A 27,186-nucleotide genomic window follows, 5' to 3' on the forward strand; every position below is an offset into this window, starting at 1 on the left:
CTCTGACAATGAGCACTTTGGAGGCTAAATTTGGATTTGTTTTAAATAGGCAAAACTCATATATGACATATTCACATATTCAATGGGGAAAAACTAAAGGTGTTTTTCTTAAGATCAGGAACAAGATGATAATGTCCACTTTCACCACTCTTATTCATAATAGTACTAGAAGTCTTAGCCATAGCAATCAGACAGAAGAAATAAAAGGCATCCAAATTGAAAAGGAAGAAATAAAACTGTCATTTGCAGATAACGTGATACTATATATAGAGAACCCTAAAGGTTCAACAAAAAGTCTACTAGAACTGAATAATAAATTTAGTAATGTAGTAGGGTACAAAATAAATACCCAAAAATGGTTGCATTTTTATCCACCAATAATGAACTATCAGAAACGGAAACTAAGAAAACAACCCCATTTACAATTGTATCAAAAATATAGTGGAATTTTGGTTCTTAAACTTAATTTGTTCTAGAAGGTTATTTGGGAAGATATTTGTTCAAAAACGGAATCATAGTCACACACATTCTCTCCTTTGTCACCTGAGAAATGTGTGACTGATCATATAGGTATCAGCATGAAAGAGTTGTTGGGTTGAGAACCAAAGTTTTGTGTGACAACTTGGTCAAGAACAGAATTATTCAAGATGGGAGATGTTTGAGAACCAAGATTTAATTAAGGAATAAATTTAACCATGGATCTAAAAGATCAGTATTCGGAAAATTATAAGATACTGAAGGAAGAAATTGAAAAACATACAAATAAGTGGAAGCATATATTGTATTCATGGATAAGAAGAATTAATATCAAAGCAGTCTATTACTTCAATGCAACTCTGATCAAAATACCAATGACATATTTCACAGCATTAGACAAATAATCTAAAAATCTATATGGAACCACAAAAGACCTTGACTAGCCATTGCAGTCTTGAGAAAGAACAAAATAAGAGGAATCACGCTACCTGATATCAAACTATACTACAAGGCCATAATAATCAAAACAGAATGATACTGGCATAAAAACAAACATATAGATCAATGGAACTGAATAGAGAGCCCAAAAATAAACTCCTGCCTATATGGACAATTAATATTTGACAAAGAAGACAAGAACATACAATGAGGTAAACACAGTCTATTCAATATATTGTGTTGGGGAAATTGGACAGATATATGCCCAAAAAATGAAACTAGAATACCTCCTTAAATCATGCACAAGAATAAACTCAAAATGGATTAAAGACTTAAATGTAAGACTGTAAAACCATAAAACTCTTAGAAGAAAACATAGGCAGTAAAATTTCTGACATTTCTTCTAGCAGTATGTTTATATATATTTTTATATATTTCCTTGGACAAGGGAAACAAAAGAAAAAAATAAACAAATGGGAGTACATCAAATGAGAAAGTTTTCACACAGCAAAGGAAACCATCAACAAAATGAAAAGGTAACCCCCCTGAGTGGGAGAACATAGTTGCCAATGATACATCTGATAAGGGGTTGATATTCAAAATTTATTTTTAAAAAATATATATAACTCAACACCAAAAAACAAATAATCCAATTTGAAAATGGTCAAAGGATCTGAATAGACACTTCTCCCAAGAGGACATGCAGATGTGGCTGATAAGACTTATGAAAAGATGTTCAATGTCACTAATCATCAGAGAAATGCAAATAAAACCACAATAAGATATCACCTCACACCTGTCAGAATGGCTATCATCAGCAAGTTTGATGGCAAGTTTGATGAGGATGTAGACAAAAGGGAACCCTCATGCATTGTTGGTGGGAATGCAGATTGGTACAGCCCCAATGGAAGAATATGGAGGTTCCTCAGAAAATTAAAAATGGAACTGCCTTATGACCTAGTGATTCCACTTCTGGGTATATATCTGAGGAAACCCAAAACACTAATTCAAAGGAATATATGAACCCCATATTTCCATTAAAGTGTTATTTACAATAGCTGAGCTACTATAGCAACCCAAGTGCCCATCAATAGATAAATGGATAAAAAGGCAGTAGTACATGTAAGAACAGAGTCTCTCAGAAGGCCATTAAGACACGGCGAGCAGGAAAAAAGAAGTTTATTGGGAGAATCAGCAAGCGGGGAGGGAGCCCTGCCACAGGCGGTCTGAGCTTAGCAAGCGGGGAGGTAGCCGTGCTGCAGGTGGCTCTGATGCCAAGCTTCTAGGGGAGAGAGGGGTCGCTTTATAGGGAGAAGAAAAAAGGGATTTTTGAGCTTAGTCAGCCATTTGGTTATTTCGCAGATGCGTGCATGACGAGCTGATCAAAGTGGAATGCAGTTTTAGTTTATTTTAAGTTTAAAGCACCCTGTTATCTCCCAGGCAATTGCAGGTGGGGGGCCCTGAAACATCTTTATCTCCTAGGCAGTTACAGGCGGGGGGGGGATAGAAACTGGGGATGTCAGTACATATATACAATGGAATATTACTTGGCTATAAAAAATGAGTGAAATCTTACTATTTGCTACAGCATGGATGGATCACAAGGGTATTATGCTAAGTGAAATAAGTCAGTCAGAGAAAGACAAATACAATATGATTTCACTTACATGTGCAATCTAAAGAATAATATAAATGAACAAACAAAACAAACAGACTCATGGATACAGAGAACAGGTTGATGGTTACCAGAGGGGAGATGTGTTGGGGAACTGGGTGAAAAAGGGAAGGAATTGAGAAGTACAGGTTGGCAGTTACAGAACAGTCATGGGATGTAAAGTACAGTATAGGGAATAGAGTCAATAATATTGTAGTAACTATGTAAGGTGCCAGGTGGGTACTGGAAACATCAGGGAGAGCACTTTGTAAAGTAAATGATTGTCTAACCAGTATTCCACATGCTGGAAACTGATACAAAGTAATACTGAGTGTGAACTGTAATTGAAAAATAAAATTAAAAAAATAAAAATAGGCAAAACTATGAGAGAAATGCAATAATTGAGAGGAGGATGAGTGATATGGAAAGCCTAAAAATGTCATAAAATCAAGTAGTGTTTTTAGTGACTTGTAAGCTTTCTTCCATCTTTAGCACAATGAAGAGTACATGCTATTAGTTACTGCTATGAAATTCTGTTTTATTTCCCCTCTTTTGCTACCATAAGTGCTTAAATAATGTTTAACGGTTATGGTAAGAAAGATAAATGCTATAATTCAGAAAAAATACTATGCTAAAGACACAGAAGCAGATAGACTTCTTCTGTGTTTCTCTGATGCTTAGCAGGGCACTTAGCACATAATTACTGCTCAGTAAATGCTTTTATTGGGGCAGGGAGTGGTTCCTTTAAATAATTCTAACTAGTTTTGCAATGCACAGAGGCTTCATCATTGCTGTCCTTTTGACAGAGAGAAATCTGACAATGGAAATAAACAATAAAAACATTTTGAGTAGGGACAAGAAAACAGCTCATAGATAAAGAAAGGAGACATCCATACACTAAGCATATTACATGGAGATGTTATCACTGATGCCCTCTTACTTCTTCTCACTTCTGTTTATTTCTTCTACCTGCTTTCATTCCCTGTTCATATATCTTATGGTTGTAACCCTGGCATCATTATAAATGGCACAGAAGATGTCATCAGCATCATGCTTAAGTATATCCATGGAAATCAAGCTTATAACCATTGGTTAAGCAGAATAGGAAAGCCATTTGATGGGATCAAATCCTTAGCTGACTACCTACCCCAGGATGGTGAGTTCATGAGAAAGATGTGCAGAGTAGAGCAGCTAGAAAAACTATACTGTCTGTACCGAAAAGACTTCATTTTTTTTTTGTTTTTTTTTTTTTTCATTTTTAAAAATAATTTATTTGTTTATTTTATGTTTAGAAAGAGGGGAAAGGAGAAAGAAAGGGAGAGAAACATCACTGTGTGGTTGCCTCTCACTCGCATCCCCAACTGGGGACCTCATGTACAACCTAGTCATGTGCCCTGACTGGGAATCGAACCAGTGACACTTGGCTCGCAGGCCAACGCTCAATCCACTGAGCCACAGCAGCCAGGGCTAAAGACTTCATTTTTTAAAGTTCTATATAGAATCCAGGTCTCCTGAGTTCTGTTGAACCACTTCCTATAAATTGTAAGGACTCTGTCTACCCTCTGGCTTCAGTCTTAGGCTTATTCAAGTCTTGTTGGTCCTTCTAAGTTGGGCTTTCAACATAACCTTTCTTCCCAGATTTTTATTATATTAAGAAATGAGAGAAAAAGGCCTAGATGTTGTTCTATCAACTTCTCTGGGTTCCATATAGACCTTACTTGACCTTTAAGGGGCAGGGAACGGGAATCATGGGAGAAAAATATGCATTCTCTCAAGTTGGAGAAGACCCGGTGACCATATCAATACACTGCATTATGACAAGGAGGTTCCAAGAGAGAATATCCAGATAGGAAGGATTCACGAGAGAAAAGTAAAAAACAGTAGTATCCACAGAACCTAAGCCGTGAATATAAAAGAAACTTGAACCTGCTAGTAAATGCCAAAAATCTCAGATTAAGCTCTCTTTCGTGATGAGCATTTGTCACTAAGACTATCCAAGGCCAACATGGCTTTCAAAAAGCTATTTCCCATGAAGAGGCACTCAACACTGCTTTTGTGAAAAGCTCAGTACAAACATACAGTAGGACCTAACTATTGAGCATATATGTAAGAGTCTTTAAAATGTAATATAGGCATATCTCAGATATTGTAGGTTCAGTTCCAGACCAATGCTGTGAAGTATCTCAATAAAGTGAATTGTGATATTTTTTTCTGGTGGAGGGTATTGCCTTCAATTTATAAAAAACACATCTCCAAAGCACAATAAAGTGAGGCACAATAAAATGTGGTATGCAAAAAATAAAAATAAAAACATAAAATGTGGTATGCTGGTAGATGGAATTAAATGTCACCAGAGGATAAAACCTGTAACTCAGCTGACTACATGCAATACATATAAACTTACACTTTAATTTTCTGTTTATGTGCCTTCTGATGTGAAGCTATACAAAACAGATGTCTCTAAACCTTATGCTTAATTGAGCTATATTAATATTTCTCTTGTATGAGACACAGTATATTACAGATTCTGGAGCCAGAATGTCTAGGTTCAAAACAGAGCCCTTTAATTTCAAAAGTGATTTAACTGTTTAGTGCCTCAGTTTCACCAGTTATAAAATCAGGAAAATGATGGTGACACCTGTTAATAGGGTAGATGAAAATATTTAATACATAATTATATAGAAAGCACTTAGAAATATATCTGACACACAGAAGTATGTAAGTGACGTTAACTGTTATTGTAAAAGACATGACTCTCACCTTAATGAAAATGATTTCTGTGGTAATAATATTCTTTCAACATAAATAAGTGGCAAGTTAATATCAGAAAGAACATCATACTTATATAGTGTATTTAGTAGTATGTGCATAAGATTCAGTTTTAAATTTCTAAAAAATAATTGAGGGGACACCTCATTTTCTATAAACAAGTAATAAATTCCAAGTAAAAGTTTACATTCTAGGTGATGTCATTGGTTAAATAATAACAACAATAATAGTCATAATGAAATTCATACCCATGTTCTTATTTTAACAAAATCAGGTGACCCCAGCTAAGAGATTACTGATTAATTAGAAATTACTGAGTACTGATTCAGTACCATTGCTTGAAATATTGCTGCTCTGTTTGAAAGTACATCAGTGCATCTACTAAAATATAAATACCCAAGACCCTCTCATCTTAGAGACACCAACTTAATGTTTTATACTTAATTGTTCCTGTAATGCTTCTTTATTAGAATTTTCTGGCTTCTGGGGAGGGTAAAAAGAAAACAAAGGACCCTGTTTCTCAATTATTTAGTTAGTCACATGTAAAGTATTTCTATTTTTTCTGAACCAATAACAATTAATTTCAGTTCCCTTCAATAGATAATACAATATTAATAATGTAAATGAATTATTTAAGTAGATAAACATATTAGAATGCACTTTAGGGAAAAAGTCTTCACAAGAAAGCTACAGCAGATAAGATAATGTGAATCTGAATAAAATAATTTTTCTTCAAAAATATACTCATGCAACTGATATAACAAAATACTTGGCCATACATCCAATCTCATGTTAAAAATAAAGGTCAATATGGTGCTGTGTTTCTTTCTAAAGAAAGTTACATTGTTAACCATACTCTGCTATCATGTTATGTTTAATACTTCTGTTATAAACAGAATGATTTGTAATGGTATGACTATTATACTCCTCTCATTTAATGGAACTGCATATTTCAGAGGTAACTTATGTTGGATAACATTTTATATTCCTTTAACAATTAAAGGTCTGGGTCATAGCTTTTGAGAATGAGAAAATTGGTAAATAAGATATTTTTACATGTTGCTCTATACTTTCAGCGCACTGAGAATATTTAGTAATTGAAAGACATAGAATATAATTATCAAAGGTATTGAAAATAAATACTAATGTCTAGCTGGATTATTTCCATGAATCTTGGTGTAGGAATGGAATAGCAAGGTGATGATATCAGAAATACGAGAAAATAAGCATTTTCTCACCACCTACCAACTTTACTAAACACTGTGCTGGAATATTCTAATATATTGTCTCATTTTACTCAAGAACTAAACCTGTCCTGTAGGGCTTTAATTTCTAATTTTCAGATAAATAAGTAATTTCATAGAAGTTGAGTTGCCCAAGGTAACTTGAATAGTCATTGATAGACTTGAATTTTTATCTTGACCTGTTGGCTTTGAACCCAGACTTTCCCTCCCTTCACAGATTCCAGTGAAGCTTGACTCCAGAGGTTAGAGCAAATATAGAGCATAGCAAAGACACTGCAGAAATATTGCACATGGTTCCCCTGGCTGGGGGGTATCTAGACCAGACAGAGAAACTGAATGCATGTCTTCAAACTCAGTCAGCCATGGGGGAAGAGTACATCCAAGTGGTAGCTGTGTATGAAATGCTCAAAAGAAAAATTCTTAAGCAAATAGTTTTCCAACATCTATCCTGTAGCTCTTTCTTTAAAAATCAGGGAATAAAAGGAACTAGAAAGGGAACATAAGAGAAAATATGCTTATGATGAGAATGACAGTAATGTTTGAGTAGGAGGACAATCTGTAGGATTGAATATCACATCTATATACTATTAGCTAATCACTGTATATGACCTTCTGTGCAGCACCTGGAAACTTCCACTCCAACCCTCTCTCCCATTCTCTTCTTTTTCAACAATCGTTGTCAGGCTAAAGGCATTTTGTAATTATTTATTAGGTTTTCTTGGAGTTCACTTTAACTTCCGATTTCAGTGGCGTGACTATACATGGGGTACTGTATATGCATGCATGCCTGCCCGCCAGCGTGGAGTGTAGAAGCAGGAGGAAAGGTGGGAGAATCGAGGTCCGTTGTTTAGTGATTAGGGTCTGTCTTCACTCTATGAAATAGCTCCTCTAAAAATGCTATTAGCAATGTCTGAGACCACTCGATTGGTTAGTTTAAAACTACTGTTGTTGCTATCATGTAAATAATTTAGAAGGTAGTCTTATTTAAAGAATTAAAATTCACTATATATATTTGTTGAGATCCTACAACTTTGCTGTAACTTAAGCCCCCCTTTTCCTGGATTCCCCAAACCACGTTCCTTTCCTGGCCTTATGGTGCCCGAGTAAGAGGATGGTGGGAAGGGTGAATCAGATGAGGGGGAATTAGGTGAATTCTGGCTTCTCGCAACATGGTTTCAAGTCTTTGTTCTGAATGTGCCTCAATGTGAGTTTTAGAACTAACTAGCTGTTAGTATTTACTGAGTTCATACTGTGTTCCAGGCCACGTGCTAAGCAGTTACAGCTTTTTCATTCTTCCTAACCACATGAAGAAATAGGTACTCTTACTATCCCAAGTTTGAAAATTAGGAAGCTTAGGCTTGGCATGGTTGAAAACGTTCTCAAGGTCACGTAGCTGGTGTGCAGTGCATCCAGGAATCCCACTCAGGAACTCTGATTGGAGACCCACATGTTTAAACGTGCACATATTTTTATCAGTCTGTCATTCACAGTATGTTCTTTCCTGCTTATATCCTGAAACATGTAGGGGTACATTGCCAACTCTGTTTTAAAACAATGTTTCATATTTATTGAGCCCTTCCTGTGATTGGAAAGCATTAGGTGCTTTTAAAAATCTTTCAAATGTCTTCATTGAAATGGTCTTTTGCCCCACCCCCTTTTGGCAATTTAGGAGAGTTGGCGGAAAAATAAACATTTTATTTAAGAAAAGATTAAATACACTAGGTCTGATATAAAGACTAATAACTATGCAACTACATTGAAGTGGGTATCAAAATAAAAGCTCTTCCAGAAGCACCTATTGAGGAAGCTTATTTAAAAATATTCAGCAAATGTACAACAAAATTACATACTGTTAATAGACCTTGGGGAACTAGACAATACTGTGATCAGCGAGGTTTAGCAAGGTGTATATCAGACTGACAATGAAATGGCAAGTCCTTTTCAGATCATTTCATTCAGTGAAGCAGGGGGTAGTCAGCCTAGCGCATGCAGAGGTGACAGAAAGAAGTAAGTGAGAGCGATCATAAAAGAAGAGGTGAAGCAAAGGGTAAATTGTCTACCTCCCATCGTTTCCTAAGAAATCATAAAACTTTCCCATTTAGCAAGGACTCTTTTTATTTGAAAATTAAATCAGTTCCCATCCAGATGTATTGCATTAGCTAATTGTTCATAAATATCTAGAGGATTTTTTTTTTTTTTTTTTTTGCCCTGAGATATATTTTCCGAGATACTACTTTCCTAGATGTTAGACTTATCCCATGTTCCCAGAAACTGTTTTGGTTTCTTAAGATTTTTTGTATATTTATTATTTGATACAACATTTGTGCTCATTAGTCTTTCCTTTTGTGTCCATTTATTGGACTAAGCTAAAATACTACAAATTACTTAAACTTAATATTTTCGTAAACAACGTTGTAATTGTGTTAAAGTGATGGGTGGGAGGCAATAGATAGCCTTAGAATCCATGCAGAACCCATGATTTGTGTTGTTTATAGTGGCTGTGTGTGTGTGAGTAGGGCCTGCAAAGTGTTGGCCACTTCCTGTCGGTTAATCATTGAGGTGAAGGCAACCACTGCCCTTTCCTGTTCCATATTGCCGAGCATATACTGTGGCCAAGGCAAATATTGTCAGCCCTCCTGGGGAGCCTACAGGAGATCCAGCCTTGTTTCTGTTTTTTATTACTGTGCCTTTCTGTTAATCATTACTCTTCACCTCTTCTAAGCATTAAATTCAATAATCCCCTAGCCTTACATATTCCCATGCTCTTGTTTTCCAGGCATTATTTGCCATGTGGAATAAGGAAGTTACAGAATCATAGCATAAGTCTGAAGGAAATGCTGAGTGACTCTTTGTCCACTGGTTGTCTTAAGCCAGTTTTTAGAAACCAGCTTGACATGGCTCATAACAAGAAGAATTCAGTTTCACTGATGACATTTGAAGGAACTAGAAGGAAAGTCATATTTAAATCATAAAATGGTGAATATTCACTAAGGGAGTAACAAATTTGGTCAGATGCTTTTACTAGAGGATGATTAATAAACAGAATTATTTATGGAGGGTATAACAGCCTAAGTTTGTCATATCTAAGCAATTTTAATGTTAAATTTCACTTTTAACCTTTCTTCTTGTCATAAGGGAAGAAAAGATTAGTTGACATTAGAGAACAAACATTCCTGGCATTTGTATCTATCTAATAATGGTATAGAAATTTAATTAGCATGCCAGAATTTTAATAACTCTGGTAAGTATAACAATAATGGCAAGACATACATAATAAAATATCTAGTATGTATATATGTGTGTAAATAATCTATATGCTTTTAATAAAGAATAAAATTTAATCATATTACAGCATTTTAATTCGAATATATTATTATCTGATATGCACAAATTTTAGCCTCCTTCTCTGGGGGTACATCTGTATTTGGAATAATTTGGCTCATACTTCAGGCTTAATTAGCACATCAACTGTAAATTTACATAGTATAAACCTAGCTAAGAGAACTTCTAATCCAGAAGAATTAAATATTTAATTAAAAATTAATTTTAAAATGGTTTTATAAAACTTTAATGTATTTTAAAAATTAGTAGTCTTGAGAATTCATGTTTTCTCAAGGAAGGAAGCAGGAGGGTATACTTCAGACTAATGATCTGGCCCTTATTTATAGATACATAAGTTGGCAGGAAAATTTAACTTTCTAGACTCACTGTTTTGTGTGTAGCATTAACGCTACTTGTAAGAATAAGCCTTTTGTAAAAATGAACTCTGGACTTTGGATATTTTATAGTGTTTTGTCTTTTGCTGATATGGGAGGGATTAGCTAATACTATGATATTTATGAATACTTATCTCCATAGTTAAGCTATGAGAAAATGGGAAATATGATGATAATGTTGTAGTAGCTTCTGTCTTGCAGCTGTTGGGCATTCTCAGAAAGGTCAATTAACCTTTCTTATTTTAATCCCTGATGAGGAGTGAAAGAAGGGATATAATTTGAAAAAAGTCGTGGGAGAGAAAAGAGACACTGGGAACAGAGTTTATACTAATCTGCCCCAGGGCTGTGCACTCTTTACACTATTCAGCCACTGTGGAGAGATTCTCCCAGATAGTTTTTGTGTTTGATTTTAAAGCTGTCAACCCACAACTAGCTTTAGTGGTACTTCTGTACTGCTGTGAAAACATAACATGTCAACCCTTGATCAATATGGCAAGAATGCAATTTCTGATTCTAAAACAAAGAGATAAGCAAAACAAAACCAGAAATCCAAGTACTTGGGAAAATTAATAATACATATGCTTTAAAAAGACTCAATCTGAGTGTGAAAATAAGCATTTCAGGGATCAAACAATGCTCTGGTTCCTTTACAAAAATATATTAAAACAGTAAAACTAACAAGTTACATGTAAAAATTGAACAGTATAGCATTATTTAGAGTTGTTTTGAATATATGGAATTTTATACACTCTCATGCTTGAGTGACAGGAAAAAGAAGAATTGGTCAAATTAAGGAAACCAATGTACGCTGTATTGGCTACCAAACTATTATGGTAATTATTATTTCTAAAATTCCTGGCTGACACATTTAAAATGTTCCCGGTCCTGGCTTATATAACTCAGAAAACTTCAGACTCAACATGACTTTCAAGGACAACTCTGAATATTAATGTTTCCATTTTTGGCCTCATAGCAGAAAGAGCTTTATTAATCAGTGTGAGCTCTGGAATGTCAAAGGCGTGGTACAGTATAGACTCCATGCACAAAATAGATGCATAGTCATTTTGTTCTAAATTGCTCCACTTGAAAATGTAGCGTGAAAATCTAGAGAGAGGAACTAAAAGTAAGTGGTTTTATAGTGCTCTGAAATGTTTTGACTTGAAGGATAAAAGTCCTAGGCTAAAAAGGCTCGTGCATTTGAGTTTGTGACGCAGCCAGTCGTGATAACTTCCCTTAGAGCTGCCATAGTGTTTGGATCACTAAGCTAGACTGATAGGTACATGTATCATTGTTTCACGAGGAGGGGTGGCAGGTTTTCCAGGAAGTGGCAGGCATTGTCCCAAACTTGCTTCTCCATTATTATATTAGAGAATAAAATGTCCTAAGAAGCCAAATGAATGGCTAGAAGTTTTGCATACTCATTCAGGGTTTCGCAGTGATAATCAGTGCATCATGATAAGGTCTTGGGAAAACTGGACACCCCAGGCAGGATGTGTAGGTTCTAGAGCATTCTTCTCTGTTTGCATCTCCTATGTTTATCTCTTACTTATTCCTCTCTTTGCCCCTGTTTATCGTTACCAAAAAAATCACATACTCTGATTTTTAAAACTTGGAGTACTGTTGTGTGGTTATCTGTGATCATTAGTGTAATTGTGATTACACTTTTTAAAAAGCCAGTTCCTCCTATCAGAATGTAATCTTTATGCGATGAGAAAGGGGCAAATTCGTCTGTGTGTATTGCCCTCACCAACAGTTACTGATCTTCATTGGCTTGGAATACGTAGTGTGAAGGACAGGGAATGTCCCTGTTCCAGTGGATTTTATATTCCAGTAATTAAAGATAAACAACAAATGGCTAAACTGATACATAAGAAAATATTGAGTAGTGAAAATGTTATGTTAAGAAATTGATAGAGCCCTGGCTGGTGTGGCTCAGTGGTTTCAGCACTGGCCTGTGAACCAAAGGGTTGCTAGTTCAATTTTCCATCAGGGCACGTGACTGGATTGTGGGCCAGGCACCCGTTTGGGAGCACTCAAGAGGCAGCTACACATTGATGTTTCTCTCCCTCTCTTTCTCCCTCCCTTTCCCTCTCTCTAAAAATAAATAAATAAAATCTTCAAAAATTTTGAAAGAAAAAGAGAGTAGCTAAGGAACAGATTTAGGGAACATCTGCATGAAAAGCATCTCTGGGCAGGTGGCACTTAAACTGAGGGATGAAGCAAAGAAAAAGAACCTTACAGACATAGACAACAGTATGGTGATTACCCCAAGGAAAGAAGAGTAGAGGGAGGTAGGAGAGGGGAAAAGGGAGACAAATGGAGATGGAAGGAGACTTGACTTGGGATGATGAAAACAAAAATTAAATTAAATAAACTGAGTCATGAATGAGGAGGAGAGATTATTTAAAGATAGGAAGGAAGAACAATTCAGACAAGATAACAGCTTGACACATTGTTGGGAGAGGGAGAGAGAAGACAAGTGTGGCTGAAACAGTGTCAGCAGGAACAACGGGCACTATTAGGTTCGAGAGGTAGGCAGGTGCTAGATCATAAAATGATTTCAGGTATGGAATTAGGATTTTCCTTCTTAGGGTAATGGAAATCCATTGGTTTTTCGGCAGAGGAGTGACATTGGATTTATAGTTGAGCAGAGGACACGGAGCCAGCAAAGGAGTTAAAAAGCAGCACTTAGTGAGGTAGGAGGATAATCGAAGCTCAGGAGAAGGGGATGACAAGAATGAATGAGTGGTTAATTAGGTTAGTAATTAAAATGTCAAGGAAGATGCAATAAAAAAAAATGGCTGTTCAATTTAAGAACCTGGAGGTTGATGGCAAGCTTTATAAGAGATGTTTCAATGGGATAGTGGGCCAAGAGAATAGTACAGTAAGGAAGTGGAAAGAGAAACTTTAAATAGGTCCTGGCTGGTGTGGCTCAATGGATTGAGCGCCAGCCTGTGAACTGAAAGCTCACAGGTTCGATTCCCAGTCAGGACTTGTGTCTGGGTTGTGGGCTAGGTCTCCAGTTGGGAGTGTGCAGGAGGCAACCATTAGATGTTTCTCTTCCTCTCTTTCTCCCTCCCTTTCCCTCTTTCTAAAAATAAATTAAAATAAACTCTTAAAAATAAATAAATAAAAAGCAGAACATATTTTTACTGAAGAAGAACACACATTAAGGCAGCAGCAAGAAGGGTTTGCTGGTTTAAGAGAATTTTTTGTTGTTGTTTGGAATGGTAATGGAGAACTTCAGTAGAGACGGAGGTGCTGATGATGCCAGAAGCAGCAGGTAATTTTAGGAGAAAAGTGTGTGAAAAGTGAGAAGAGGTGGGATAAGGAGCAGAACATCCTACCACCCCTTTCTGAAGGCAAGCTCCCTCTGTACCTTCTAGGTCAATTGATGGTAGAAATGTGCAGATTTTGCTGAGCATCATAGCTGAAACTTTGCTTAGAATGATTCTGGTTTAATAAAAATTACATTAGCCTTTTGGTCCACATGTTCCGCCTTTCGGCGGCTTGCATGGTGACCTGACAAACTCAGAGACATAAAGTAACCACATAGGATGGCCCAGAATGAAAACTTTTTAACTAAAAGCAGTTTATGGCAGGCAGTCATGTCCTATGCTAGACTCTTGCCTTACAAAGGTCAGTCTTTCCCTTAACTGAGCCTGTCTGTTGTCTTTTTGCAGCTCTGATAACATACTTTTGGAATGTCAGGTAACCTCCTTTCTCCAAACCCTAAGGGCACAACCACCAGAGGAGAGAGACCACAAATCCTCCCATTGTTACTGTTACCATGTTAATTGTTGACTGTTAACTATCCTGTACCCACCTGTCTAAAAGAAGTATGTGTCCATGATTTTATTTTTTTATACAACCCCAGAGATCCACCCCTCCCCCCACCCTCACCTTTGCTTTCTCTTGCCTCCCTATTCTGTCACCAATGGATTTCATGTGACCCACTTCCGTCTTCTCTTTTGATTGTAATGTATGAAATAAGCTGCAAAACTGCCATTTTTCAGAGGATTTTCTCAATCCATTGAGGTTTTGCTTCCCAGCAATTGTCAATTTGGTGCAAATTATCTCACAAAAAATTTTTTTAAAAATTACTCAAAATATGGCAGAAATATATCATATTAATTTGGGAAGAAATTTTAATTTCCTTGAAACATTTATCTTTCAGGTGCTTCAAGAAGACCTAGAACAGGAGCAAGTCCGGGTCAATTCTCTCACTCACATGGTGGTGGTCGTTGATGAATCTAGTGGAGATCATGCAACTGCTGCTTTGGAAGAACAACTTAAGGTCAGATGATTTTCTTTAATGCACTAACTATGCCATTTAAAATAATTAATTGCTATTCATAATATAATTAGTAAGTTTATAATAAATTTGCATATTACAAATATTTACAGTGCAATATATTTATTTAAACCAATTCAGATAAGATTCCATTTGTATATAATTCTTTTTCAATAACTATATACTGCTTGGTGACACTAGCTTCCTGACCTTTGGGGTAATATATACGTGCAGATTCATTGTTTTATTATAGCTGAATAGTATATATTAGATAATTGATCAGGGAAATATTATTTATGCCCATTTTAAAACTACAGTCTAATGAGGACAAAGGTAAAAGTAAAGTGCACACACACGCGCACAGCATCACATTCAATCAAATAACAATAAATTGAACCCCTCTAGTGTATTCCTTCTTGAAAGCCTTCAGTTGTAGTTTTGATGAGGGCATATAGCAGGATGTTGAAGTCATGGAAGTTTTGTTGGAGCAGATAGCCTTTCAAGTCCTCGTTCAGTCGGAGTCATAGTAGCTATGTCCTTGGAAATACAACCAGTGCCTATAAACAAAGGAGAATGTGGATATTATCATGTTCTTCGTCTCTTCTTCTAACTGCGAATAAGAAAGTTTTACCATAAAAAAAAATTTAAAACAATTTTAACAAAGTGTATATACATATTCAAAAGCATCAACAATATGGGAAAATACAATTTATTGTTCTGAATGTGATATGTACGTTCACATATATACACAATTACAGATGATACTTGAAGTCTTCATTGTACCCACCCAATGCCTGCCTTTCCTCTCTGACAGTGAAGGGCTGGTAGTCTTGACATATCTAAGCATCCAATCAATGAGGGTTTAAATAGCTTTATCAGCTCAAGGTTGTTCTAAATGTAGTTTCTCTTACCTAATTTATAACTATCTCTGTCTTGTTCTCTTATTGTGTGAATTGTGTGTATGTGTTTTGTTTTTTCCCAGTGAAATATCATTTCCTCAGGTTACTTCTTTAGACTGCCAGTCTCCAATAATGGTATCTCACTTGCCATTGCTGAACAACAAAGAGAAAAGTCTTGAACTCCTACAACTGAGCATTTAATATATACTATTACCCATGGTAATTGCTCATGTTTTAGTGAAATTGCAGGGATTACAGATCTCAAACAGGTTTATGACATCTGATATTATAGTGTAGCATTGAATGTACAATCAAGTGTATCGTATACACACATACCCACACACACACACTCATGACCAGCTAAAGGGCTAGCGTCATGCCACTGTTATACTCATTATTAAGGAATTCTGTACTTTTGACACAATAGCATGGTAATTAATTACAGACGGCAAAAACCTAATATCCAGTGTTTCTCAGAAATGTCCAGAAAAGATAAAAGGAGTCTGGGGGCAGAGGTGGAAAGACGGGCTGGTTTAAAAAGTTAAGGTAGAAATTGTTCTAAGTCATAGAGTATTTCTGGTTAAAATAACAACTGAAAAACATCCATTTGGGCATCACCAGGCCTAGTACTGCTAGGTTTGGAATATAATTATTCCAAGGTGACCTGTGGGGCTAGGCCACCTGGAAAAGCAGTCCATAGAACTGACAGGTGGTGGCTGGGTTAGATCTTAGGTAAGGGTAAGTTAAGAGTGGAGGTCCTAAGGTTTTCTATATTTTACCCTGTTTGCGTTACTTTTTCAACTATTTTTTTGCCCATAGTCATATACTGAAATGGCTGTGCATGTCCGTTACCACCCCCCCCCTTAATTAGTGTGGATTACTATCCCCCAACTGCCTCCTTCCCCCTCGACTCCTTTTCCCCTTTTGATACCCTCTTTCCTATCTACATTGCTCCTTGCTGTCACCTTACTTCTAGATAATCTAGATTAGTGTATAATAGGGCAGAGTTAGAGGGAATTAAGTGCTGAGAGAATCCCTGCTTTAGCTTTTCTTTCTTCTCATCCCATCGGTTTCCTCAGTCCCAGAGGAATCCATGCTTGAATTCGATGCCTTATTTAATGAATGGCTTGAATTGCCCTGGAATGCCGGGCTCTCATTTGCCTTTGAAATTTGCATGATTCTTTCTTGGGTTCTTTGCAAACAAATGTAGTTTTGTGGTGCCTAATTTAATTTTTGCCCCTGGCTGGTTTGGCTCAGTGGATTGAGCATCGGCCTGCGAGCTAAGTGTCGCTGGTTCGATCTTCCAGTCAGGGCACATCAGAGAAGGAAAACTCTGACTCCAACAAACCTCCACTGCCTTGCGGCATACCTCTTCAGGGGAAAGGCTAAGGGAGTAAACCCCGACAGAAAATCCGGAGCCGGAGTCCCTAAGGCGGTTTGACGTTGTAGTCAACACCGGCAACTCCTGCGGCGCACCTGAAGCCAAGCTGTATTGACTCCGTCTTTCCCTTGGACCCTTCAGCTGCGAAGAGAGGGGGGGTCTGCTGCATGGGCAACAGCAGACCCTCCATATCACCCTGCCCAGGCTCTGTAGCTTCAGCTTCACTGGAGAGGACACTCCAGCGTCATCACAAGATGTCGATTCAACACGGGAGGAGACAGATACCGTGTCACTCCTGAGTCGGACTGCACAGCCATTCTCGGCGGTGCAGATAGACTCTTAAGAAGCTACACCATCGTCTCTCGAGACGGACGGCTGCCGACGACGAATTTAATTTTTAAAAGGAAAGGGAAGAGGAAGAGAGGTTGGTAAAGATGAGGAAGACAGAAGAAGTAATAAAGGATAAAAAAATAAACTGATACATTGGAGGAGCCACTTGATCAGCAACACAAGTATCTTCTGCATGTGATAAAAATTCCATGTGTACATCAGAGATCATGGGCTAACATATTCCCAGAGGAATTCTGTTAGAAGTAATGGGAAGTGTTTTGGCAAAGAGAAACAGGTATATGACCTTCATACCAGGGGGGAAGATCTGGTAGGGACCTGACAAGAATCTTTGAGGGCTTTTATTAGAGCGAGGTCTGGTCACCCCAAGCTATTCCCCAAAGTCTGAGAGTGTTGAATGCTCGCGCCACAACTTATTTCTCCACCGCGGGCTCCCGTGTTACCACAGTGCCCTCATCCATTTCGCCTGAGTTAGCTGAAGTACCATCCAGAGCCTCAAAATGAATACCCAGTGGCCTTCAGTTAAGAGATACAGATGGGGAGAACTAGGGAAGGAAGTCCTTGATTTTTTGAATAATAAGAAAGGAATGTGTTCTTTGTCATCTTGAGTTAGAATTCTAAAAATAACTCCTCATAGAATATCTTTACAACTGTTGACTTAGTTCTGTGAACTCTTAAGTTAGATTTTCTCTAACATTTAGAAGCCTTTCTTTTTAAAGGTTTGAAGGAGACCTGGCTGGTGTGGCTCAGTGGATTGAGCACCAGCCTGCGAACCAAAGGGTCATCAGCCAGTCAGGGCACATGCCTGGGTTATGGGCCGGGTCCCCAATTAGGGGTGTGAGAGGCACCCTCCACACATTGATGTTTCCCTCCCTCTCTTCCCCTCTCTCTAAAACAAATAAATAAAATATTTTTAAAAAGGTTAGAAGGAAAACAAAGTTAGGTCAGAACATGTGCATAGGGATTCTGAAAGATGGCATGGCTTATGAAGGATAATATTCTGAAAGCGTAGTCTGTTGTAAATTAATTTGAGTCTCTCAGCAGTTCAGCATGTCCCTCAGTATTGTCACAACTAGTCAGAAGTTGTCCTTAACTTTAGAGACTTCTAGGATGTCAGTAGACAGAGTCTGATTGGTAAGCAATGATGCCAATAAATAGTTTTATTGAGGAATAGCTTGCTAAGCAACTGAGATTGGTAATGTATGTAGTGTCTTCAGCCATTTCTTTCTATGCATTCTGCATTTCATTTTCATTTTCTCAATGGGTACTTGTTACATTCTTTCAACGTCCCAAGGCTTCTGCTAGGGGACAGGTAAAACAGGGAGCAAAAAGAGCATTGTCACTCCCTTTCCAGGTAAGGAGTAATTTATCTACTGCCTGCTTTCCTTGAAACCTCAAAACAGTGGTAGCTACTTCTCAGGCTCCCTCTTTGAAATCAAATGCTGGTTCCTTGTCATCTGTGGTGGACTTGGTGACCGCTCTCTTGGTCCTTGCAGTCTAGCAGACGAAATAGGCATTGAACCGATATTTTAAAAAATTAGCAAATACTTTGGAATGGACACAATTTATTTCTGTGAAGAAAAGGAACATGATTTTGTGACAACAAATTCATCTGATTAAAATTGACATTTGAAGACATGAAGTGATTCCCTAGGAAAATGAGGATCTAAAGGCTGTGTTGGAGGGAGCTGTATGAAGTGTGTGCATGTGGGTACAATTTCCAGGAAGGAGAATTAGTATGGCAAGTGAGCACGTAACCCTCAAGGACTAAAAAAGGGCCAATTAAGTTAAAACACTGAATTCAGAACAATGATGCTAGAGGTGGCTTGGCAGGTCAATAGGGACTTACCTAAGAATTAGAATTAGTGTGTGATACTAAATTCTGCTATAATTCATTGAATCAAAAGCCATGCATTGAGCAGCAGCTCTGCCAGGATGACAATTTGGACTACAATAAGGAGGAGAGGCAGGGGCGCCGGTCATGAATCTTGCTCTCCAGGACCTGCACTGACTAAATGCAAAATTACAGCCATGATGAGTTTAGTGTGACAAAAATAAAATTTGCTAGATGACCTGTCTTGCTCCAGGAGGTCAGGAAAATAGAGGCTAGTTAGGCAACACTAAAGAGTAGAAAAGTGTTCTGGACAGAAGAACAGCATTTCTTTATTCATTTGAGAAATATATATTGAGTACCTAGTAGGGGCCAGCCAGAAGTCTAAGCTCTGAGGTTAAGTATGGACAAAATATAAATCATTCCTTTGTGAAACTTACATTCTAAGTGTGCATCATAATAATTAAACAAGTTTTATACTATGACAAAAGTGATAAGGACTGTAGGGAAAAATTGACAGGGGCGGGGAGTAGTTCTACATGAAGTGGTCAAAGGAAGCTTTGTTGAGAAGGTGGCATTCCAGCAAAGCAGAAACAATGTACGGGAGGTGTTTTGGAGATGCACAGGTCCTGTGGGGCCTTTGACATTTGAAAACTTGAAAACTAGACAATAAATGGCACTTAGGGAAAGCCTTTTGTTTTAAGCAGAGAGCTGGTTCTAGTAAAAAAGATTCAGAAACATGCTTAGGCCCATAGATTACAGGAGATGTTCTAATAAAAACTCCTTCCAGAGAAAAGGCAGCGCCATTCAAGTGCCATTTGTAGGTATGTTCTTCTGTGCAAGTTAATACTTGAGAGTCCAACTAGATGTAGTAAAGCTGCCCAAGGCCACAGACCCAGGAGTGTTTCTGGCAAATAAAAGGTATTTGGATCATTTTGTTAGATGACTTCAAAGTCACAATCTACCATTTTCGAGAATTAATGGTATATAGGTATATTAAAAAGAATGCATGCAGACAAGCATCATCTTTTGAGGAAGGAAAACCCAGAAAACAAATTGCAGAGCCTATTATTAAGCATAAGACAATCCATGCGTATTGACTTCTTGCTCATTTGATGAAGTCAATAAACTTGGAATTTTTGTAGAAATAATTTTTGAAGATGAGAAAGGCCTCTAAGAGCTAAGGCACATTGACTCAAATCTAGTCATGAAAACTGACTTTATATCAGATAACAATAAGCTATTTGTACAAATATGATGTGGTATTATTATTAAGACAAATTCTTTGGTGGATTTATTAAGTTGGTTGATTCAACAGAATAGACCAAATATAATGAACAGTATCTGATTTCCATTAAGTATTTTACAAAGCATCCAATGATATTGTTGATAAGGTGAACCTTTCTACGCCTGCATGGGTTGGTGGAGAACATCTGTGTTGTAATATATTTCTTTCTGGTGTCTGATTTATGTGCCAGAGAATTGGACTGACTCCTTTATTGGACTCCTTTATTCAAAATGCAGTGTCAGAAAATTTGGGGGAAAGAAACCATGGGAGGATTTAGCTAGGAAACTGTAAATTTTACCTGAACAGGAGTGGTTAATGGGTGATTTCCTCTGCCACGTGACATTAGAAGGTATATAGCAATGTCCTGTGAAGTTAGAATGTCACAAACATCATACACTCATCTTTCATGTTTTAAATCAGAAAAGGTGTGCTTATTGCTAGAAATTTTGCTGTTTATAAAAAGCAGTATCTTTAAATACATTAAGTTTTTGATAAGATGTGACTTCCCATCCATTTGTGTGAATATAAATATGTATGTATAACTATTCAAATGTGTGTATATATACACACATATATCTATATATTCACATTTATATACATTTATGTTCTCTCTATATGCATGGATGTATATGTGTTTGTGTGTGTGTGTGTGTATATATATATATATATATATATATATATATATATACACACACAGAGAGGGAGGGAAAGATAGGCAGATGGCAGATACTACTAGGGCACAAGGTTAATATTATATCAAAGCAAGATGATGTAGATTCTTAGTAAGTTAATGCAACTCTGTACACGATACAGTATCTAGATTACAAGGACTAATATTTCTGTTCAGTGCTGGTTTGAATTTTATTATTTTTGCTGGAGTTTTCCAGGATATTGGTTTCCTGTAAAGAATGTTCATTTATATTGGGTTGGCTAAAAAGTTTGTATGGCCCTGGCTGGTGTGGCTCAGTTGATTGAGCACTGACCTGCAAACCAAGGGGTCGCAAGTTTGATTTCGAGTCAGGGCACATGCCTGGGTTGCAGGCGCCAGATCCCCAGTTCAGGGCACATGAGAGGCAACTGCACATTGATGTTTCTCTCCCTCTCTTTCTCTCTTCCTTCCCTTCTCTCTAAAAATATATATAAATAATAAAATATTTTTTAAAAGTTCATATTTTTTTTTGTAAAATAAAACACATTTTTCATTTTCACTAATAACTATTGATTTGGATATTTTGAGTATGCCGGCTATCTCCCATGTGGTATAATACTGATCATTCTCAATTAATGTCTCGATTTGATCACTATCAAGTTCAGCTGGTATACCCAACCATGGAGCATCATCCAGCGAGAAATATCCAGCAAGAAACTTCACTAACCACTTTTGACATGTTCGATCAGTCACAGAACCTTCTCTATACACTGCATGGATCTTTTGATTTTTTTTTTTTCATTTTAGTTGCATTTTTACCTTTCTTGAAATAATAAAGCATAATATGCTGAAAATGTTGCATACTTTCTTCCATCTTCAATATTAAAATGGCTACATGAGAATTCACCAATTTGGTAATTTTTTAAAAGTATGTTTTATTGATTATGTTGTTACAGTAGTCCCAATTTTTTTCTCCTTTGCTCCCCTCTGCTCAGTAACCACCTTCCCTCCAGCAATCCCACACCCCTTAGTTCATGTCCATGGGTCGTGCATATAAGTTCTTTGGCTTCACCCTTTCCTATATTATTCTTAACTTCCCCCTGTCTATTTTGTACCAATCGATTATGCTTCTTAGCCCCTGCACCATTTCCCCATTTTCCCCCTCCCCCCTCCCAGCTGATAACCCTCTAAATGATCCCCATTACTGATGATTCTGTTCCTATTCTGGTTTGCTTAGTTGAATTTTGTTTTTTATTTTTTAGATTCAGTTGTTGATAGCTGTGAGTTTGTTGTCATTTTAGTGTTCACAGTTTTGATCTTCTTTTCTTAAGCAAGTTCCTTTGACATTTCATATAATAATGGCTTGTTGATGATGAACTCCTTTAGCTTCACCTTGTCTGGGAAGCACTTCATCTGCCCTTCCAGTCCAAATGATAGCTTTGATGTCTAGAGTAATCCTGGTTGCAAGTTGCCTTTCATCACATTGAATACTGCTTGCCAGTCCCTTCCTTCCTGCAAAGTGTCTGAGAAATCAGCTGATAGTCCTATAGGCATCCCCTGTAGGCAACTCTTTAACTCTCTAACTCTTTCTTGCTGCCCCCAGGACTCTCTGTTTATCTTTCACCTTTGGCATCTCAATCTTGATGCATCCTGGTGTGGTCCCCTCTGGGTTCAGCTTGCCCGGGACCCTCCATGCTTCCCAGACCTGTATGTCCATCTCCTTCGCAGAATTTGGAAAGTTTTCCTCATTTTTTTCAATTCTTGTTTCCTCATTCTGTACTGGTTGACTGTTTTTTTCGTCCTTATCTTCCAAATTATTGATTTGAACCCGTTTCCTTCCCTTCACCATTGGTTTTGTGTGGATTTTCCTGTGTTTCACTTAGCATAGCCTTCACTTCTTCCCTTATGCATTTGCTGTACTCAAGCATATCTGTCAAGTCTGTGAGCATCTTTATCACAAGTGTTTTGAATTCTGCATCTGTCAGGTTGTCTACCTCCTCATCTGTTAGGTTCGCTATCTCCTCATTGCTTAGTTCTTCCACTGGAACCTTGATCTCTCCCCCTTTTGGGCCATACTTCTCTATCTCCTCATTCTGACAGGCTCCTGTGTTTGTTTGCCTCCGCCCCAGGTAGAGCTGTCGCTCCTGTTACATTGTAAGGGCAGAGACTTAGGGATTTGTCAGTACAGGTTGACCTGTTTCACCACGTTGTGGCGCTGTATGTGGGGGAGGGGTTCGAGAGGGAACAATGCCACCTGCCCAGCACTCGCCCCTTTTCCCGGCACGTCTCCCACTTCCGCACCGGACTGGCGCCCCTCTAGCTGCTGCCCGGGCCGTTGTTCCCAGAGTGGGTGGGACCGTGGGGGCCCTTTAAACAAGCGGACTCTGCTGAGAGACCCGCAGTTTCTGCCTCCACCCCAACCCCCACTGGTCTGCACAGTCAGAAGCAATGAAGCTTGATTTTTCCCCAGTGCTGGGATAGTGAGCTGCTAGGTCCAGTGAGGAGCTGGGAGTGCTCCCCAGGTGGCCCTCCTGACTTTTTAAAATGTGTGACTGTGCTTTCCACTGGCCTGCTGCTGCCACCGCTGCTGCTGCCACCACTCCATGTCCTCTCTGCCCTGGCTCTGCCCCTGCTACCTGTGCGGATGAGTGTTTCTTCTTTATATCTTTGTTTGCTGGACTTCCATGCAGTTTGATTTTCTGGAACTTCTGGTTGTCTCTAGTTTTGAGGTAGTTGTATTCCTTCTCAGTTGTGGAGGGAGATGCAGCTTGTCTGTCTGCGCCTTCGTCTTGGCAGGAAGTCATTTTTTTTTTTTTTAATGCATGCTGATATGACACCTGTGACAATACAATCTAACAAAATTGTTTTGAATGAAATTAAAGACAACTAAGTGCTACGAGAGCCATCTTAAGGAAAAATCCAAATGAACTTTTTGGCCGACCCAATAGAGCTAGAATTATTTGATTTTAAGAAAAAATGAAGCAGAAATAAGGGACACATGAGCAGTATTGTCTGTTGAAAAAGGAAGGCATTTTTTCTGTTACTATAAGAAATTGTGCTATGAAAACTAGGCAGAATTTGATAGGCCTGTTGTCTTCTGCTCAGTTCTCTTTCCTAAGCACAATTTCATGTATCCTGTATACTTCTGGATATTTCCACCTTGAAGTCAAAAAAGCACCATGGACTCAACAAGGTGAAACTTAACTGATCATACTCCACTTCCCTATAAACGTGCTCCCTTCACTGACTTCTCCATTTTTGTCACTGCATCTTCATTTTCCATGACATCACACCAGAAACCTGGCCTCATTCCAGACCTATCCCTTTCTTCCCCTGTGAGCCGTCTACAGGGAACTAGTCACAGCATTCCTGAAATGTCTCATGTTTATTATTTTACCTCTGTTCCTGTCACTATTTCTCAAGGCAAAAGCTCATGTTATCCACCCCTGGAAGTCCTTGCCTGCGTTCTTACCTCTCTTCAATCAAACTTCCACATTTAAAAGCAGGGTGGACTCTCAAGTGCCTATCTAATACTGTTTCTCTTATGCAGAAAATCTCAGTCATTTTCCATCCTCTGCGGAGTCTTATCACTTGGCCTCCCATGATTTGTTTATTTCCTGACCCCCCACCTGTCTCTTAAGATCTGCCTCCTATTAGCCCCCTTGTATCCCTCACCCTGAATTCTGTTTCTACAACCCATTGCTGACACTCTGTCATTGTACATGCTATTTCTGTTATGCAGAATACACATATTTCTCATGTCTGCTTTGAAAAAATCCTACTTCATGTAAAAAACTCAGCTCAAATTTTCCTCTATGAAGCTGGTTGTTCTCCAGAGTGATGACAGCTCCATTTTTTTGTGCCGTCTCTGTACCATACTTATGTCTATGTTGTTTGCAAGGAAAATAGTCTAAAAGGCAGTTGTTCAGAAACACTATAATGTCCGCTTTTCTAGAATAGCTTGAAAATGAGATATGTAATTAAAAGCGTTTATAGTACATATCTTTGGGTTCATATGTTAAAACTTATAGAATTAAAAGTAGAGATTATTTATTAAGAACATGGATGGAAATATTTTTTGATGCTTTAGTTTCTAACTTTATCCTTTGTGAATGAAATTATATTTAAAAATAACTTAAAATGCGATGGAAATAATTTCACTAAGCCAAGTGTCAACAATTGTTGCCTATGAAGCAGTGATTATAATTATTAGCATTTTTGTGTGCTTATCATTTTCCAAAATAAATTACTTACTTGTATGTAATGCTATCTGTTTCACAAATTAAAAGGCCCATGCATAATGAAGTTAAATCCCAGTTCATGTAGCTTACAAGTGGCAGAGCTGGCACTGGTACCCAGATCTGTGTAGACCTCAGTCAGGGCATTCTCCTAACCTTGCAATTTCATAGCATAAAATTACTGTATGTCCTTGAGAAAATTATTACAAGGGTAAAATGCAAATATGTTGGAATGATAATATACTTGATGAATATAAATGCTAATTCTAATATGGTCTAAAGAGAATTCTGCACTTTTGGTCTCTGAATAATCTAAACTTTACACTATGGCCAATATTTTTGAGGATTTTTAAAAATTGGAGTACTCAGAAAAGGACACAGATCATAATTATGGCTAGAGGATTTTAGAGTTAACATATCCACAATTCCACACTCAGATATACACATAGTAAGTTGTTACCAGCAATCAAGATGTCCCCAACAAGCCATATCATCATCAAACTTTTCCCATCTCCTCAAAGGTTACCTCTATCCTGATTTATAATATTTTATTTTTCACTTAATATAAATGGAGTTATATAATATATATGTATGTATGTGTAATGTGTGTGTGTGTGGTCTTGTAACTGACTTTTTCACTTGATATTATGTTTGTGAGATTCATCTAAGATACATATAGTATTCATTAATTTTATTGGCTGCGTAGTATTCCTTTTTTGTACCTATAACACGATTTAATTATACATTCTACTGGTCAGTAAATTGGCATTGTTTTCAGTTTGCAGCCATTATGAATAATGCTGCCACGAAAATAATTGCATATATCTTTTGGTGAATATATGTATGCTTTTGAATTGAGTACACACCTATGATTAGAACCGCAAGATTGTAAGAGATATGTATCTTTATAGGTATTAACAAAGAGTTTTCCAAAATTGATGTATAAATTGATATTCTCATGAGTAGTGAATAAAGGTACAAATTGTTTCAGATTCTATCTGGTATTTCAGATTTTTAATTTGAGCCTTTTGGTGGCTGTCTCTTCTTTTCATTTGGATGTATTGATGTGTAATGAGGTTAAGCACTATTAAAAAGATGTACTGGCTTTTTGAAAGACTTTTTTTGAAAAGCCTATTTTTCCCACTTGATTATCTGTATTTCTCTTAGTGATTTATTGTAATTATTTTAAAATATGTGTTTTAGATTTTAATCCTTTGTTGATTATCTATATTATAGTTTCCTTTTTTTAACTAAGTGCCTTGCTTTTTTACTCCCTAATAGTATCTTTTTAATGATCAGAAGTTTTAAATTTAGTATACTCCCCTTCAGCCTTTTGTTATGGTGAGTGTATTTTGGTCCTGAGTTTAAAAATAAAACTTCCTACTCTGAGGCCCAGAAGATATTCTCCTGGATTGTCATAGTAGGACTTTTTCCCCATTTAGATCCAATTGAAATAACATGCTTTATTGCAAAGACCAATGTTTCCTCAATGTTCTGCAGCGTCACCTTTAACCAAATGCCTGGACATGCATGAGTCACTTTATGGACTGTAATTGAAGTTTTATTAGTAAATATGCCTGGATTTACATCACTGCCACATGGTTTTAATACTATAGCTTTATGACAGATTTGGGTATTTGGTAGTATTGCAAAAGAAAAATTGAACCAGATGGCAAAACACGTGAAGAAGACTTTATTCAAGACTATTACAATAGGGAAGAGACTGAACTCAGTTCTTCTGAACAAAAGGCAGGAGCATGTGTAAGTGCTGGGATGAACTAGGGCAAAACCTTGGAGGATATTATGGGAATGGATAGTTAATGTGATGGTGCTGTCTGCCTTTGTTACCTGTCCTTTATCAGATTGAAGCTCCTACCTTCCTTTGGAGTCTGGGCGAGGGGTTGGTGTGTGTGTGGGGGTACTATCTTTTTTGATAATTGCATTTCAAAGGGATTGCTCC

The 27,186-nt window shown here is 37.5% G+C and overlaps 1 protein-coding gene across 1 annotated transcript in view; it reads left to right on the forward strand.

Annotated features, from left to right (window-relative positions):
• Positions 1-27,186, forward strand: part of DMD (dystrophin) — a 1,939,482-nt gene that overhangs the window by 558,975 nt on the left and 1,353,321 nt on the right. The window contains exon 13 of the mRNA XM_090265340.1: positions 14,476-14,595. Within this exon, the coding sequence (XP_090121466.1) occupies positions 14,476-14,595 (120 nt within the window). The remainder of the gene's footprint in view (positions 1-14,475; positions 14,596-27,186) is intronic.

Source organism: Furipterus horrens, unplaced genomic scaffold (assembly GCF_987537825.1).
Source record: "Furipterus horrens unplaced genomic scaffold, mFurHor1.1.pri manual_scaffold_17, whole genome shotgun sequence".
In the NCBI taxonomy this organism is placed as follows: Eukaryota; Metazoa; Chordata; class Mammalia; order Chiroptera; family Furipteridae; genus Furipterus; species Furipterus horrens.